We start from the raw sequence: 19,572 nt of genomic DNA on the forward strand, positions 1-19,572 counted from the left end.
GTGTGTAAGAATGTCCCTATAATATTTATTTATTTATAACACCAACCTTAAGAGGATATATCAGCTAAGCCCCTTATGAGATTTGAGAATGTTAGGTTAGTATCTCCGTCGCGCTGACGGGGACGGCTCCTAAAATTAGTGCGATAAGGTCAACTGCAGCTCATGCAAAAAAATCCTGCGTAAACTCCTGTTCTGTTGACTCTTCTCATTCTTCTCCTCTTCTTCTTAAATTAAATTAAAAATTACTTAAATTACAATAAACTACGAACAAGATCAAAATATTACCTCAGATAATATCTATTTTCTTTTAAAAAGCCGCACGAATATTTTGTTTATAAAGGTTTTTTTGGTTGATTTTTCAAAACTACCGTTTTTTTTTCTTTTTTCCGTTTTCACTATCATAATTCAAAAATTATAACGATTCATTTTATACGGCCCGATTCAAAGAATAATTAAGACACGTTTAAGATCTTGTAAATATCTTTAACAGATCGATAACTAAACGACATTTATTTCGATTCCACTGTAATCCCAATAAGATCTACTCGTATCTACGATATTTCTAACGTCAAAGAAACATTTGTTGCCCGAATCGAGCTACTTCTGTGAATTATACGACATATAAATGATATTTAAATGAGAACTTATCTAAACCAGAACTTATCGTTATCGTATTTCGTTCTTAAAATCGGGCCGATATATACGTCAATTTATTCAATATGTTCGATTCGATTAAATAAGTATACGTTCGATTTCATAGAACGGGCCAAATCGCCTAGCAAAATAAACGCTCTGCTTTAACAACTTATTTTTTACACAGGTGCTTTTTACGGATGCTTTCAATATCTCCCACTTTCGGGAACATGGGTTTATAGGTCATAAAGAAGTCAGGTTTTATATTATGAGTCATGTGTGCCAGGAAAAAAGTGTTCTTGAAAATGAAATGGATAGGTTTTTAGTACCACTTCGATGTAGTTTTTTTGTTTTTGAGAAATTCTCGGCATCTGTTGAGAAGTAGTTCAGTACAATTCCTCATCGAGATAAGTGGAGATGCAAGGATAAAAGCCCTACTGACGGCGGGCGGTGTGGTAGTTGAAAGCAACGATGGGTAATTTGTTGGAGCACAGCTGATCATATCATACTAAGTACAATAATTAAAAAGCTTTTCAAGACATTACCAATTTGTTTATGTCTTGGATTTTCGAAGACTAGGTAACTTATTTAGGTTTGGGTTCGCTATTCTAAAGTTTTTCAACCCATCGACTAATTTGACGATCTGTTAGATTAGATTTTTTTATTTCATGATAAAAATTTAACTATTACATCATGTTAACATTATTTTTCTCTTCTCATCATGACATTTCATACCTAATAAAACGAAACGCTACTGTCACTGTCGCACTAATACGGAAGGGTGACAGAAAGAGATAACTACGCTACGCTCCGTGTTAACGATTGACATGTTGGCTACGCGGGCAGTTCTCAATATTCGTGTCTATTATTGCAGATAGGTAGGATTTAATGAATGTCATGTCAATGAAAAGATACCAGTCACCGATTACACTTAATCTTATGATAATTTCAGGGCATGATTCAAACTACGATGCTACTTAGTGATAAATAGAACGCGTAGATCGAAACACTGATTAATGTAATCATTAACCAATTATCAATGTCAGTTATAAAAAAATAAGTAAAACACCATGGCTGATACTAGTGCCCAGGAATGTGAACCTTTAGAGGCTGCAACGAAAGTAAAAACAAGTGGTAGTGGTTACAAACGTATCAGTAATTTCTTCAAAGTATTCAAACACATTACAGTAGAACCAACTGGTGCCATCTTTCTTTGTGCCTGTATCTTTGTGGCGACCACCTCCCAAACACTTCAGTTGGAGAAAACCTGTCGAGTAAATCTCAAACTTGGAGATGAAATATGTACTTCACTCAGAAATCAAGACTCGACTAACAACAGTGTATATGAGAAGCAAGTGCAGCAATATGTGGCTCGGAAACTGGCATGGAAAAGTATTCTCCAGTCTGTGTTACCATGTATTACACTTGTGTTCGTCGGAGCTTGGAGTGACAAAACTGGAAGAAGAATTGTAATCATGGCAATTCCTATGATTGGAGAGATATTACACTGCATTAGTAACATCGTAAACGTTTTCTTTTTCTACGAACTGCCTGTGGAAGTCCAAATTTTTTCAGACGTAATTTTAGTAGGCTTGGCCGGAGGTTGGGCTACCTTATTTCTAGGCTTATTTTGTTACATAGGAGACATCACTACGGAAGAGAACAGGACTCATCGATTGGGATTTGTGCAGTTTTTCACGTTTATCGGCATGCCCATAGGCTTGGGATTCTCCGGAGTCATTTTGAAGAGATTTGGGTACTATGCAGTGTACAGCATTGCACTGATTATGCACATCTGTAACATGGCTTATGTTACCCTCAAACTACAGGATCCAGAACGAACTGAAAAACAAATAAAGGTTAGTGATAGTGGTCGATAAGTATACTATATTCGTATAGATATTGAAGCTAAAATAAATGGCATTAAAACTACTAATTACTTCGGAATGTTCTAAACTTTTGTCCAAGTATCATAAGTAGAGCTTCATCTTTACATACATACATACATACATATAATCACGCCTATTTCCCGAAGGGGTAGGCAGAGACCAAGGATTTCCACTTGCTACGATCCTGACATACCTCTTTCGCTTCCTTCACTTTCATGACATTCCTCATACACGCTCGTCGGTTTAGGGTGTTCTTGACCTGGCCTTTCTTCAGGATTTCCCCGATTTGATCAGAGAAAGTCCGCCGAGGTCTACCTCTTCCAGCTCCCTCTTCTACTTCTCCCTTATACACTCTCTTTGTTAACCTTCTTTCACTCATTCTTTCCACGTGTCCAAACCATCTCAACATACCTTTCTCAATTTTTGTCACTACATCTTCATTCAGTCCACACTTTTCCCTTATCATCTTTAAATGATTTAATAATATATCATAGAAGAAGGGTCAAAAAAGGCGAGTGGCGATGGCGTGAGTTACAATGTGAGCCGGAGCCGAAGGCGTAGGCGAACATTGTAAAAGAATACGCCACGAGCATTTTTTGACCTACTTATACAACGTTGCATACAATATTTTTCCTACGAGTCAACAAAAATAAATCTTAATTTAGGTAAACAAAGCAAAAGTATATAGCCAAGACGCGCGAGCATATACCTTGTTACGCGCCCAGCCCGCCCCGGGCCGCGTCATGAGGCCCTGGTACTTGCTACTTGCTAAATTAAATTTTTGGACAGTCTTTTCTCAATTTTGGCCACCGTAGCCTACGGAGACTAACAAGCAACGCTAAGCGGTCTTCGTAGTCTATGGGTGTTGCTATATTACGGGTGTCACATGCGTGTTTCTGACTTATGAAATAATTATTTTTACTATGCAACCAAATGAATATTTTGTAAGTTGGCAGCAATGCACTTAGTTTAAAACTGTATTCGTTTTGGTTTTGTTGGGTTGGTAGCCATTAATCGCAGTAACGTTATAGCGATTAAAAGCACAAGAGCTTTTATGAGGAATAGACAATATAGACTTTTCTTGAAACCTTTTATGTATGTTCTTATATTCGTGTTAATGAATGCATAAATGACAGATACCAGTAGAGGAGTAGAAAAAATATATAACTGCAGCCAGAGTGTTCATGTTCAAATATTTTTGACCACATTGGCATCTCTGATATATCTAATAACGACTGTACCCTCAAATGACTCATGTATTTATTTATTTAGAACTGAGGAATTTAATTAGGTTTTTTTTATGAATTTATGACTCCACCAAATAAAAACTAGGTCGAACGTTTGACAAACTTATAAAGGTGCCAGTCGGATAGTCGCTGCAGCTGTGTTACTGCCGCAGCATTGCAGTAGCGGGAATGGGAGATGTCACTGTCAATTTATCAAATTCCGACAGTATTTCAGCAAGAGCAGCAACGCAATTCATCAATTTATTTGATGGTGACATCTCCTACTTCTCGCTGCTGCAACGTCGCATCAGCAACATTGCGGCAGTAACACTGCTGAAGTCGCCATCTGAAAGTCACCTTTATTAGAAACCTACCTGCTTTTACTTGCTTGTTGTTTAACATTGATAACAAATTACAATGCAGTGTCTTAATTCCAACACATGTAATGCCTTTGGCGTTGTTCAGTTTGTTTTGCAAAATGCCGTAATCTGACAAAGGTATGTAGCTATAGACAAATAGCATCAAAATGTACAGTCCCTATCTATAATCATGATTCTGATCTAGATATATTATGATGATTACAAGGTATCTCATATAATTATATTACAATACAAATAAAGCAAACTGTCAGTAGTATATAGGCCACGTAGATTAGAGCACTTATTAGTAATTACATTTTGTAACCAATGTGATAATGGCTAAAACGAGTGCTACTGAATTAGAACCTTTAGGAGCTAAAGCTCAGAAAAAAAATAACAATGGTCTCAAAAATACACTCAAAAACATAACAGTTGAACCAACTGGCATTATTTATGTCACCGCTGCCATGCTTGCGATTATCACCAACCAAACACTCCAGTTAGAAAAAACTTGTCGAGTTAATCTAAATCTGGGAGATGAAATTTGCACTTCACTCAGAAACCAAGACTCGAACAGCAGCAGCGAGTATGAGAAACAAGTACAACAGTATGTGGCCCAGAGATTGGCGGTGAAGTATATTCTATACTCTTTACTGCCGTGTACTATTCTTCTATTTGTTGGAGCCTGGAGCGACAAAACGGGGAGAAGGGTCATTTTGATTAGAGTACCCATGTTTGCAGATATATTGGCAACCATAAGTACCCTACTGAATGTCTTCTTCTTCTACGCGTTACCTGTAGAAGTTCAAATTTTTGCGGACTGCCTTATAATTGGCTTTGGAGGTGGCTGGGCTTCGTTCTTTCTGGGCATGTTCAGTTACATCGGAGACATCACCTCAGAAGAAAACAGGACGTATCGCTTGGGTTTTGTGCAGTTTTTCTCATTTGTCGGAATACCCATAGGCCTGAGTCTCTCTGGAGTGATTTTGAAGAGATACGGTTATTATGCAGTATACTTCACTTCACTAACCATGCATATTTTAAATACAATCTATTTTATTTACAAAATTAAAGATCCAGAACGAACGGAGCAACAGAAAAAGGTAAGTAAACTAAGACATTAATTCATTATTATAAAAGATACCTTGAAATGTCATATTAAAAGCTTTACTAGGTAAAAATACATCGCACGAGCCTTTCATGATTCAACAAAATAACATTTTCACCTCATACCAGCAGCTCGAACAAGTGTAATTTGCTGCTAAAAGCGAGTGAAATAGTGATGTAGAAGGATAAAATGTAATCCTTCAGGTTGTATTTTTACCTTCTAAATATGTTCTTAACTTCTCACTGCTGATCTGAAGTCTTGTGTACTAAACGACATCAAAGTTATTTACATCTCGTACGCCTTTGAGTCTCGTGCAAGCAAACTAATCTATATTTTATAATCTTGAGTACTAGAAAAAATACCAAACTTTGCTCTCTAGTTGTAGTAGCGGTTATTTTTATAAATATTTGAGTTGTTCAGTCTCTGAAGGATTACTTTCAATTATTTTTTTATTGTGGACAAATATGATATTTATACTAACATAATTATAGATAACTCAAATTATTAGTTTTTTCTACAGTTTAGATGCCATTAAATTTTACAACCATAGTGCATCTCATAAGTATCATATCAATAACACCTAGCCAAAGGACGGCTGGGACACTTCTACGTTATAGTTCCACTTTAACGTAAGAACTTTAATAAACATACCTCTATAAAGTTTATAAGTTGCATACCAAATATATAAAAAAAAAAACTAATAGCTATACAAACCACTAGAGCAGTTCCGTTGTGATCTTCATCAGCTGTTCCCTTTCACCAAATAACACTTAAATGCAAATGCTGCTTCCAATATTTGAAGAATGTCCTCAACTCCACGTGGATTCCATATCAGAACCCAATATTCAAAAAAATTGTACCTATCTAAAAGTATCTACTTATAAACAAGAATATAATTTTCCAAAACAGTACAATAAATAGTTTTTAAATATTTTGGACCCGGGTACGTCCTTAAACTACGTCCACAAGGCAGGTATGGGCATTGTGAATGTCATCTCGCTCTGTGTGGTAGGGCACAGCGCAGCGGATGTCATTCCAGATCTAGAGCAGAGCCCAACTGGGGATGTACCTCCACCTTACAGAAAATCGCAGCCAAATAACACTAGACCCTACTCATAGTGTTGTGTTCCTGCCGGTGAGTAAAGTTTCCAGAGCTCAACGAGGGGCGGGAGGGGGTTAGGGTCGGCAACGCGCATGTAACTCCTCTGGAGTTGCAGGCGTACATAGGCTACGGATACTGCTTACTATTAGGCGGGCCGTATGCTTGTTTGCCACCGACGTAGTATAAAAAATAAAAAAATAATATGCTTATATTCAAACTAGCTGCTGAATGAGGAAAAAACTTATTTAAGTATTTATCAATAGGTAGCAAATTATTACCTATAGTAAATATGTATAGTATAAATGGCTATCTAAAACTAATCTAATCTAATAATCTAATCTAATGTATCTAAATGACAATAATCATAATTGGTCGGGCTGAGGTATCTATTACCTATCATAATGACAACAATAATTAAATTACAGTAATAATTTACTAATACATTTATTAATACGTGCTTAATGTATTTATATTCAAGAACACAAAAATATTTCGTATTATTAATGTTGGTACGCCTCTGTAACATTTAACCCCCTTATTCATAAACGTGTACTAAAGTTACGATTCCGCTGATCATCGTTTGTCCCTTTCCATCATACCAATACGTCGGAAAGGGACAAACGATGATCAGCGGCATCGTAACTTATGAATAACTTAATAATAACTTAAACGATGCAGAGGCGTACCAACATTAATAATACGAAATATTTTTGTGTTCTTGAATATAAATACATTAAGCACGTATTTTCAGTACAGTCACGTCTGAAATTATCGATACAAAAAATGTGCCACAAATATATATACACTACCTTTAAGTATATACGGGCAATAAAGTCGTAACGAAAAATATCGATACGAAAAAACTGACAAAAATATGTATACACGACCGGTATTGACGAAATATGTTTATTGCCCATATATTAAGGTAGTGTGTACATATTTTTGGCACATTTTTCGTACCGATATTTTTCAGACGTGACTGTACGACATTTATTTGCAACATTTTTAATAAGGTATTCAATTCAGCTACTTCTGGGTAAAACAACTTTTACGATTCTAGCGCATAGTATTCCACAATAATACATTAAAATTAAGTTCAAAATATATATGAGCTCTGATGGGAGAGATAATAATGGAAAAGCCATCCGACACCACTACCCTCTCTACATGCTGGCCCATCTTAGTGGACCAGTATTACGTTGCGTCCAAGTTATACGTATTTGAGGCGCGAGGCCACTCGGGACTGCGAGGCAGTAGGCGGTCGTCCACGCCTAGCGCTGCCTCTACCTAAATAGATTTATTTCCCTGTACTATACTACACATAGGTATTCATTAGGTACATTTTCTCAAAGGTCTTTGACCTCAGTAACAGACCAAAAGCTGTATTCTTTATCGACACATGCTTAACTTAAACCATCTGGTTTCAGCACGATGGACGAGGTTTCTTCTACTTCTTTCGCCTCTTTTTCGACTTCACAAACATCAAGGAGACGGTGCGCGTCGTGTTCAAGAACGGACCGAACAATCGAAGAATGCGCATCTGCATCCTGCTGGGCACTGTGAGCATCCTGTTTGGACCTATGTATGGTGAGTCTAGCAGGGACGGGGTTCTTAGTACATGATCTTACAAAAACGGTCCACATGACTGATACTTATCTAACAAACGATTCACTGACAGCATACTGACAGTTATCTTTTCAACATAATATAAGGTATTAGATTTAATATTATTAAATGTATTCTGCCCGCAGATATGAATATTACCCAATACACAACTCACTACAAAAAAGTTGTGATTGGTCACTGAAGTTTTCATTGGATATAAGTATTAAACTAAAAGTCCCCTACGCATATACGGCATACAGCCAACAATAGTTATTTGTACAACAAAAGAGCAAAGTTTGCTATGTTACCGAGTGCTTATTTTGAGTCCCGTGCAAGCAAAAGATTCTATAATGGAATCTAATTTAGAATCATGAGCGTAGTAAGGGACTTAAAAGCGCACGAGATGTAAATAACTTTGATCTCGTGTAGCATAAGACTTTTCACCTCAGCAGTGAGAACATATTTCGAAGGTAAAAATACAACTGAAAGAAGGCTTCATCACCTTACGGTATTGACGAAATTACATTAAAATAATATGGAAATAACGAACATCAAACGACAGTTCAATCGACAACTTTATTGTAAAAAAAAAAAAAACTTTATAAGATACGGTCCGAATTGCGGATACTAATAAAGTAGAGATCGTTAAAAGAAGGATTATTTATTTTGCGTAGTAATCTTTGTATTTTTTAAGCTCAATGTTTTGATTGTACAATAAAATACATAAAATATGGTGTTTTTCTCAAATTTAAACCTTTTTTTTCATTAATTAATTATTACGAATGAATACTCGTAAAATATTTGGAGCGATGACTTATTTCGGAGGTCTATTATATACCGTTGAATTACGTTTGAACTTTTCTTGCACTTTCTTTTTGCAAATGAGGTGAAAGGGACAGAGAGAATAGAATATAAATATTTCAAACTTGTATTAGGACCCGGACGTTGAAATGACATTCGAATATAATGGTCACTTGAATGTAATTTTGTCTCACTCAGTGAGCATTTTAAGCAGCAAAGTACTTATGCTTGCTCAAGCTGCTGAGGCGAAAAATCCATTTTATGCCAAAAATTAATATATAATAATATATATATTAATATAAAATTAATATTATAATTATGATGTAAGCATCATTTTGGAAAAGAGCTGATTCTTTTCAAACTGCTGGATTGATCTGTAGCTGCAGTTGTAAACTCGCGGTAAAATACACGGTCAGCCCGCGGAGTGAACGCTCGCGACCGGTGGCCCGGTCAGCGGAGCGGTGGTCACCGCCCGCCGCCGCCATCACTGTTGTCCAAGACAGAGGGCCTACCGCGAACGACATTCGACGTGTTGCCTCCCTGTCACACTTACGTACGAATTTACAAGTGCGACAGAGAGGCAACAAGTCGAACGGGGTTCACAGTAGGCCCTCAGGTCTATTCATTTTGATCGAGTCGCTGGAACCTATACTATTAAGTATTACTTAGGTATTCTGTGCCTATGGTTTGCGCCGCACCGCTTGAACGACTTCATCAAAATGAATGGAATAAACCTGACAGTGGTGGCTGGGGCTACATACATAGTTATATAAACGATTTTTAATTTGGGTTCTAATATCCTGACTAATGCGATATCACAACATTTTTGAATAACACATTTAGATTTCGCGGTGCCATTTTATTTAAAAAGCACCTTATATTAATTCCAGGTGAAATAGCCGTAATGTACATGTCCACGAGATACCGCTTTGGTTGGGATGAGCTGCAGTTCAGCATATACCAGACATACAACTTTGTCACTCACACCATTGGTAAGTAAAAAATGTTTTTCAGATTTTTTCGAAACTGTATTAAAAAACGACGTTCGATACACGTGCGGAAATGTAATTCTTCACTCGTCTCGAGTCTATATCTCGGTACTCGTGAAATAATGACATATTTTCCGCACTAGCATCGAAATATACTATTTTGTTATTTTTCCTTACGGTGCGCCGTTTTGTAGGTGTAAAATTACATATTGGGTTATTACCGTTGTTTAGATATATTTTAGTTTGTATTTCCATGAAATAAATATACTCTTTTACTTCGTGATCTACAAGATATGATAAATATAGTAATTTTGGATTTATTTTGCAATGATATTTAATTAATTGCATACTTTGATCATATAAAACAAAGCAAAACACACTTGAATATTTAGGTTTCTATGAAGTTTTCAAAACTTCAAGACCGTTTCAAGGGATCTAAAAATGTAGATATTTTGAATGTTAGGTAACTTTTAAGAATTTTAATAATTTCAGGTACGGTGTTCTCTCTCATCGTATTCAGCAAGATGTTGAAATGGCATGATTCGATGCTGGGCATCATTTCCACGATTAGCAAGCTCGTCGGCTCCTTCATATACTGCTTTGCGGCCACGGCAACCATATTCTACATAGGTTTGTAAATTATTCTACATAGGTTTGTAAATTATACTTTACTTTACTTTTTACTTTACTTTAGTACGAGTATATCCTATTTTAATTCACAAGTGCGATGCAAATTACCACTTAATGCTACTTCTGATCCACGACGCAAAACAGCCGTAACAATCAATAAAAAACCAACCAATAGGTCGCGGATATCTGGTTTTTCTAGGAAATTTTAGCAAAAAAAAGTAAGTATCTAATCGATGAGTTCGATCGAAGATAAAATTGCGCATTTTTAGAAGCAGTTTTCATATTGTTAGCTATGTGCTAAAATTATTACAATTTTTTATGGTGCGTTTTAGACTCATAATTCTTTAACATACGCCTTTTCGAAACAATTTTTTTTTGCTTCTTTTCGCTCTCCTGCAAACCCATGTAAGTGGCGTATGGCACACGTATTCTCACCCGACGAATTATTATAATGAAAAGCAGCTACGCTCTGGTGATTAAAAACTTGAAGAACCCACTGACATCTTCATTTTTTTAGGTATTTATAACTAAATTTACGTTTACTTACTTTAGGCTTCGTTTCCTGTAGTAGAATGAACAATAAAATATGCAAATACTTTTAATCTCTATATTATTGCTTAACATTGTTGTAGATGTCTCTATTTATTTTGTTTGCAATTAAGCTTTGTGAGTATCATATCGTAGCGTTATATAGAAGGAAATGAAAATACTGCTAAAGTTTCTTTGTAATACATGCACCTGGCAACAACAATTAATTGTAGAAGTATTTTTTTTTTTTACTTACAAGTGGCGGAACCTCCATAGAACTCGGTTCCCACCAGCTTGCCTACAATCCAGACAGAGAATTTTTCTTACACCACAATAAGGCAAAATTATCTCCGGCTTGCCTTCGTTTAATTTTGACGCGCCACCACTGATATTTACACAAGAATTAGGTATTCAATTGTGTGCTTCCACTATCTCACCAACCATCTATCCATATAATATTTACTTTTTCACACGCGCCAAATTACGTTACAGCTTTTTTTTTAATTATTTTAGTTTATTTTATGTAATGTGGTGTAATGTCTCCTGATCATTGAACTGTACCCACTTCTATGATGACCTTTATTTTTATGGAAGAGTGTGAACGCATACGTAGAAATAACCCATCGCACGTTTACTTTCAGAATAATATCCAAATAATCACGTTTTCCACCAAATATTAAGAGATTTTTCCATACAAACGCTCTCGACTGTTTCCTTCCTGGATTTTTAACCTAGGGCAATGATTTTATCTAATAAGATCAATATCCGTGCCGCTATGTTTTTTTTATGGATTATTTTATTTTGAAGAAACTTACAGCGCCTCGAAATTCGCAAAAACGGCTCAATGAATTGGTTGAAGAAAAAGGCGCGTCCGAAGTATAATCTTAAGTATAGTTAGCAGAGAAGCTTTCGATGATACCCTGTATTCATAAAAAAAAAAAACAGTTTTTATTTAAAATTATTACAAGCTTCTATTTAGTTTCACTTGTCCCGTTGTCTCTCTATCTATAATCCAATCATGCAAGTTCAATTTGACCCACTTCCTGGTTTCCAATGAAGCTGATAATTTGTATACATACGTCAATCGGATGACAATGCAATATATTATAATGCAATATGTTTGACGACCGGTCTGGCCTCGTGGGTAGTGACCCTGCCTATGAAGCCGATGGTCCCGGGTTCAAATCCTGGTAAGGGTATTTTTTCATGTGATGAGCATGGATATTTGTTCCTGAGTCATGGGTGTTTTCTATGTATTTAAGTATTTATAAATATTTATATATTATAATAATATATATCGTTGTCTAAGTACCCTCAACACAAGCCTTATTGAGCTTACTGTGGGACTTAGTCAATTTGTGTAATAATGTCCTATAATATTTATTTATTTATTTATGCCAAAAGGTGGCTATAGGAACTCTCACTGTCTTGTGATTGTGTTTGGGGTTGTTAGAATTGTCTCGATGAGTTGCCTATGGAAAGAAAAGTACAGTAAGCGATAATAGCTTGTACCAAAAAAATTTTTTTTTTTGCCATAAACTTATTTTTATTTCACAGCTCCTTTGGTGGAAATATTAAATGGAACAGCTCTTCTAGCGACGAGATCCATCATGTCCAAACTAGTGGCTCCTGATGAATTGGGTGAGTTTTAATTAAACATTTTAGTAGAATGGGTCCCTACTTTGTCTGTGGGTTTTTGTGGTTTACGTGCGAAAAATATAAAGTGAGAAGAAAACTTCAATCGCGTTGTTGTTTGATGGTTCCTCATATCAGCTGGTGGAATTTACTTTCGATACATCGAATAGGATATTATCTGGATTTGCATTGTAATAATTAATAATTTCTTTGCGTTGGTGTGGTGAATTTTTTTGTGTTACACTCGGTAGCAGAGTTTTTTGAACGCTTGTACCTTGAAACCCTCACAAAGCTCAAGATTCCGCTTGTAGAACCACTGGTTACACTCTTGGTTCAATTTTGGAATCTTTTGATTGCTTGGGTATCAATGGACACGAGAATTAAACAACATGGCCCCTCATAAAACAAATAACTACCTATTTAAGTTCCTTTTGGATATGAGTGTTCGATAAGTAAGAATAAGAAACCATTTATTGCCACACAATAAAAAAAACAGATAGGTCACAAAGTACAATGATTTACTTAAAAAATTGGCATGCGCAAAATGAACGGGCTCAGCATACGCTGCGTCAGCCATAAGCCGGACTGCGCGCTAAGTCAGACTGGTTTTTGTAATGTCGATCTTTTTTACAGGTAAAGTAAACTCCATATTTGGGCTGACTGAGAACTTGATGCCTTTGATTTACGTGCCGCTGTACACCACCGTGTACACCCACACCATGGAGGTACTGCCGGGCGCTGTGTTCCTCATGGGTGCTTGCATGTCCATACCAGCGATCGCTGTTTTCTCGTAAGTATTAAGGTTATATCCAAAACCCACAGCTTATAATGGTTACAACTGCAACCATAGAAACTACAAACAAACATTTAAACAAAATTAAGAAATCGAATTTAAACTGTCGTGAGACATACTAACATTAAAGTAATTCTACGGTTTACACTCACGTGTTTTTAGTCACTCGCGCGACATGTTTCGGAGTCTCCTTCCTCAAGCACTAACAGTGCGAGCATCGTTCACGACGGTCGTGTTTCACGTACTGGGGGCCTACCGCGAAAACCGAAATTCGCAAACTGCGGGAATCTTTATCTTTTACTCTCATTAAGACGTAATTAGTGACAGAGAAAACGCAACGCCCGCAATTAACGAACTGCGATTTTCGCGGTTGTAGTAGCCCTGCTCCGTGCCGCGTCGCACGTTGCGCGCGCGCGCTGAGAGAACCGGTTGGGGGAATGGGGAGGTCTTGCGCTATCGTAGTAGGCGGACATAGTGATGTGGTGTTTGATTTTGGGTCACTTATAGCGACAAACAGCACGAACTCACTATGTCCACTACACTGTCACCAGTCACTGGCCTTCTGCTGAAGGATCACTGGCTTCCGTGCTGGCGGCACAGCCCAGCCGCTATCTCGATTGAATTTAGGGCGGCGCGCAATCTGGATCGCTTCACGTATTTTACGTGGTACGTAACATTTTTCCCGTACCGGTAATCTCGCTTTGTCGAATCGAAGATAGTGCGACGTGCCTGTATCAAAGGACGTGGTCTGCCACTGCGGAGTTATTGCAGTCCATCTTCTTCACACTCCGTATGTGTTTTAACACATACACGACACGTTGCGTCCGGTTTATCCTATGTAGGATTTACCGCAATCGCACGGTATCTCGTATATGCCCGGGTTACCCAGCGGATCCTTGTCCTTTGGAGAGCGCAGCATAATTCAAATATTTACATTAGGACGGAAAACTATATTAGCATTAGGACAGTTTTATTTTAATATATTATACTAATATACAAAGGAAACGCACGGATCATGAGCCACGACTGACATACATTTTTATTGGAACATCAGAATTTAAATATTTCAAATAGCGAACTACTACAGACCATAAAGTATAAAATACAGTGAAACCTATTTGGTATTTAAGCACAACACCCCCACTAATACCAAATACTATAAATACCCTTTTGACCAACAAGTCTTAATAAACATTTAACACAAACCTAATTTTTTCATTAAATAATGATGTTTATTACCAGATAAACTCTTGGTCAGAATGTCTGCTGGCATCTCTGTCGTTTCTAAATATTTAAGATTAACTATCTTATCATTAATACAGTCACGACAGAAAAAATATCGCATATCAATATGTTTGGTGCGCTTGCTAAAACCATTGTTATATGACAGCTTGAAAGCACCCAGGTTGTCATTAAATATATCAACAGTGTAAATTGTATTTGTAATTTCATTTAACAAATTACGCAAATATATAGCCGGGAGGCCTATATTTGCCTACAGGCTTCGGTGATTCCCATCAACTCAGCTTCGGTAGAGCTTAAAGCGACAGTCTTCTGTTTTTTAGTCTCCCAAGAAACCGCACCCCCTGACATAGTAAAACACATACCAGTGTAAGAACGCCTATCTGCCGAATTGTTGCCCCAATCAGCATCTACAAAGCCAACTAGTTGGGAATTACCTGTCTTACAATACCTAAGACCTATATGCCTAGTTTTCTTGAGATACCTCAGCACTCTTTTAGCATAAGTCCAAGTTTCATTATTAAAGCAGTTATTGAATTGGCTCAAATAGCCTACTGCAAAAGCTATATCTGGCCTTGTGAGCACAGCAAGGTACATAAGGCTGCCAATAAGCTGTTGATAGGGTATATTTTTGTCACAATCACTTTTAGTACCGTTAATGTTCAACTTAGGTTCCAAAGGACTGTCAGCAGCCTTGCAATCAGTCATCTGAAAACGATCTAACAGTTGATTAATGTAATTTTCTTGACTGAGTGCAATGACCCCATTAGCCTTATCTAAACTTACAGTCATACCTAGACATTGCCTAACTTCCCCCAAGTCCTTAATCTTAAATCTGGAAGCTAAAGCGCCTTTCAATCTATCAGTTTCAACACTGTCATTTGAAAATATAAAGAAATCATCGACATACAAAGCAATGATCGTTTTTAATTCACCCTTATTCCTAGAGTAAAGACATGGTTCCAGTTTTGACCTCCTATAACCCATCTCAATAAGACTCTGGTCCACCTTCTTGTACCAGGCTCTTGAGGACTGCTTTAGCCCATATATGGCTCTCTTTAGCTTTAACACTTTATTACTCTGCATGTTAGGAAAACCTTCTGGTTGCTGCATGTAAAGCGTTTCCTCAAGATCCCCATTCAAGAATGCTGTGACAACATCAAGATGAGTTATGTCAAAACCAAGCTGAACAGACAAAGCAAATAACATTCGCAAAGTTGTATGCCTAACTACTGGCGAAAAAGTATCAGTATAGTCCATACCTTGTTTCTGCATGAAGCCCTTAGCTACCAACCTCGCACGAAAACGAACATTGTTATCACTGTCATATTTCTTCTTCAGGACCCACTTGCATCGTACTACTGTGCCACTCTTTGGAACGTCCACTAGCTCCCATGCTTTATTTTGCTCAAAACACTGGAGTTCTTCATCAACTGCCTTAAGCCACTGGTCCTTCTCTAGTCCACTTAAGGCTTCTTTCAGTGTCAAGCCACTAGCGTCATCTAGGACATCTGCATCTGCATCCTGGCATTTATTGGCAACACCATAAAAATCTGGAGCTTTCCTTATCCGAGTAGACCTTCTCGGTTGGTTAGTGGTTTCATCTGTGTCCTCATTTTCACTGCTTGGGATGTATGAGTCATCTTCAGGTTCTGTCATTGTCTTATCTGTCAAATACTCATCTTCTGTCAAAGTCTTATCTGTGATATACTCCTCTTCTGTAGATGAAGGTTCCCCCACTGAAACTGAACTCTCATCTGAGACAACATCCTCTACCACCTTTTCAGGTTCTGTTAGCTGGTCAGTAACTGGTAATACAACATCAGTCATCTCATCTTCCATTATGATTACATCTCTGCTAGTTGTAATACACTTAGTTTCAGGGTTGTATACACGGTAACCTTTGATTCCATCAGGGTATCCCACTAGAATGTGCTTGACAGCTTTCCGATCCCACTTTAACCGCTTCTCTTTAGCCACATGTACCATCACGGGACTGCCAAATATTCTTATATGGCTGACATCAGGCTTGTCACCTGTCCACATTTTGTAAGGTGTCTTGTTATTGAGTCCTGCAGCTATAATGCGGTTCTGCAAGTATACAGCTGTGTGAGTACTTTCAGCCCAGAATTCCTTTCCTAGCTTAGCCTCAAATAGCATACATTTAGCTTTCTCAAGGACCGAACGATTCCTTCGTTCACAGAATCCATTGCTCTCGGGTGTATAAGCATTAGTTTTTTGATGAATAATGCCATTTATTTTAAGGAATAGGTCAAACTCACGATTGCAAAACTCTTTGCCTTGATCACTTCGGATTGCTTTAATAGTTTTGTTAGTCTGGTTTTCTGCCATCATCTTAAATTCCTTAAATTTATCTAAAGCTTCACTTTTGTGTCTAAGGAAGTACACAAAGGTCATTCGGCTGTAATCATCCACAAATAATAGGAAAAATCTGGAGCCACCCATTGACATCTGTTCCATAGGACCACAAATATCCATATGTATTAGCTGTAGTACCTCCTCACTCCTTGTACCCTTGTGATTAAAAGGAAGCCGACTCTGCTTGCCTTCACAACAAACTGTACACGAGGCTTTACTTATCTGCGATTTATCATCAAATTTCAAGCCGATAACCGCATCAGGCATTTTATTTAAATAGTTATTGCAAATATGAGATAATCTTTTATGCCATGTGTTCCTGGAAACCATCACTGAAGCCACAAATGCGCTTTCTGGCATTATCAACTTGTAGACTCCATTCTGTAATACTGCCTCTGCCACTATCTCATCACTTTTGTTGACAATACTGCAGCCAGTCTTGGAAAACAAAACTTTTTTGCCGTTCTTTATAAGTTCGCTGACTGACAACAAATTTGTGGCCAATTCGGGAACACACGCTACGTCTTTAACTTTTACATCGAACTCAAATTCATCCGTTTTTGTCACTAAGTCGCAGTCTCCGGTACATACAACTGTCATCTTCTGATTATTTGCAACAATAATCTCCTTATTGCCATGATACACTATATTTTTTAACCACTCTTTGTTTACAAACAAATGCAGGCTCGCACCGCTATCCACATATATGTCGTCTTTACTAAAATTTCCGCTTAAGAATATAGCACTAAACGCATGCGATTGCTTTCGCGTGGTTTTCTTATCACTCGCGGCATTTTTTTCATTGTAAGTGCACTGATTCTTGTAATGGCCGGTATTTTGACACTTGAAACATCGAATGTGAGACTTCGAGCCGCCATCTTTTTTTATCGCGCCGCTTCCGCTGGGCATAGACTGCGCATAATTTTATTTTTAGGTTGCCACTTCTGCGCACTAGCGAACGCGCCGGAAACGTCAGAATTTTCGTTCGAATCTGTTTCCATGTCTAATAATTTTGTCTTGATGACATCGGTTGAAATTTTAATCCCGGAATGCTCAATAGCCATTATCATAGGAGAGTATTTTTCTGTTAATCCTGCTAATAATAAGCATCCTATCCACTCATCACTGATGTCAAATCCGGTACCTATTAGTTTCTGCCCGGTCTCGACTATCTGAGTTACATATGAAGTCATGGAACTGCTGCTTTCTAGGCGAATTGATATTAAATAGCGTAGGAGACTAATCCGTCTCGCAAATCCTGCATCATCAAATAAAGCCTTCAGCTTATCCCAGAGCTCTTTAGACGTTTTCACATTTTTAATATGTACGAATAACGCCGAGTCAATGGTCATGATTAACTTAGCTTTTGTTTTTGCATCATCAGCGTCTTCTATTTTCTTGTCGGCTTCTGGTTTAATGCAATGTCGCATCCCCTCCAACACAAGAAAATTTTCCGCCGCAAAAGTCCACTCCCCATAGTTCTCGCGCCCCTTTAACTTCGGTACATTCACTAGGTAATTCGCGGAACCCATTATCAATCACTGCTAAACTGCTTCGATAATACACTGGCACCACTACACCACCTATTCCCGATTAATTTTACAAATTAAAAGCCCATAACCTAATATACAAAGGAAACGCACGGATCATGAGCCACGACTGACATACATTTTTATTGGAACATCAGAATTTAAATATTTCAAATAGCGAACTACTACAGACCATAAAGTATAAAATACAGTGAAACCTATTTGGTATTTAAGCACAACATATACGAAAATATTAATTTTCTTTTTTTTTCAGCTGGCTATTATATGAACACAGAAAAGGAGTGCGTCGGATAAAAAAAGAAGAAAATGGGGTTACAGAGCCTCTTAACGGGGCCGTGGAAATCCCTTTAAATAAAGTTAATAATGAAGCTAGTTAAGTAGCTCAGTGCCATATATAATAATAGTGTTTGATTATTATTTTTTTACGACGTAGGTACATAAGTTTTTAAACTATTAAATATTAATACTAATATTTATTTTATTTTATATCATTGAAATGTTCGCAATGAAAAACCAGCCAGGATAATATTAAGTTTTATATTAATAAGTAAATACTTTTGGATGGAACTATTTACGTTTATTCAAACATAAGTAGTCTATAGGGGCGGAAGTAGGGGCAAGATTCCATACGAAGTGATTTAGTTCTTAATAAATACATTTACGTGACTGCTACACAATGAAAGGCATTAAAATACGAGTGTAGGTTTGTGAAAAGAGCTTCATACATTTCACGAAATATCACAGTGTTAATGTCTGATATTGTACGGTTACATACACTGCTTTATCTACACACATATTAAAAGCTCTCTATGATGTGTTCAGGAACCGCGTGTTACGGCCGCCATTGTTGATTACCCTGTGTACAGTTGACATTTAATTTCGAATAAAACTTCATCTCGACTGATTCTAGAAATTATGTCAACTCAAATACTTTTGTTTTTCAGAGATGTTTGAAATTCGAATGCCATTAATACATCGATTATGCAATAATAACATTTTCACATTGTTCCGATAACAATAATTTATCTTTTTAACGGTCGTAACTTGCGATTTTTGAACGCATAAAAGAGGATTTATGTGTGTAGATAAATATATTAAACACG

The 19,572-nt window shown here is 37.2% G+C and overlaps 1 protein-coding gene across 2 annotated transcripts; it reads left to right on the forward strand.

Moving 5' to 3' along the window:
- The first annotated feature begins 567 nt into the window (after positions 1-567).
- LOC133533915 (lysosomal proton-coupled steroid conjugate and bile acid symporter SLC46A3-like) lies at positions 568-18,943 on the forward strand. Of its 2 annotated transcripts, none has more exons than XM_061872997.1 (7): positions 568-2,492; positions 7,745-7,904; positions 9,614-9,715; positions 10,205-10,342; positions 12,428-12,511; positions 13,139-13,295; positions 18,723-18,943. In XM_061872997.1, exons 1-7 carry the CDS (start codon positions 1,704-1,706, stop codon positions 18,844-18,846), a joined length of 1,554 nt encoding a protein of 517 aa, XP_061728981.1. In that variant the 5' UTR covers positions 568-1,703; the 3' UTR covers positions 18,847-18,943. The 2 variants fall into 2 exon arrangements, with proteins under 2 accessions (XP_061728981.1, XP_061728982.1); XM_061872998.1 differs by lacking the exon at positions 568-2,492 and adding an exon at positions 3,980-5,210.
- The last annotated feature ends 629 nt before the right edge of the window (positions 18,944-19,572 follow it).

The sequence above is a fragment of the Cydia pomonella genome, unplaced genomic scaffold, assembly GCF_033807575.1.
Source record: "Cydia pomonella isolate Wapato2018A unplaced genomic scaffold, ilCydPomo1 PGA_scaffold_215, whole genome shotgun sequence".
Taxonomy (NCBI): Eukaryota; Metazoa; Arthropoda; class Insecta; order Lepidoptera; family Tortricidae; genus Cydia; species Cydia pomonella.

Coding starts and splice junctions, on each gene's coding strand:
- LOC133533915 (XM_061872997.1), top strand. CDS start 1,704: ATGGCTGATACTAGTGCCCAGGAATGTGAACCTTTAGAGGCTGCAACG. Junction 9,716..10,204: donor CTTTGTCACTCACACCATTG/GTAAGTAAAAAA, acceptor TAATAATTTCAG/GTACGGTGTTCTCTCTCATC. Junction 13,296..18,722: donor CCAGCGATCGCTGTTTTCTC/GTAAGTATTAAG, acceptor TTTTTTTTTCAG/CTGGCTATTATATGAACACA.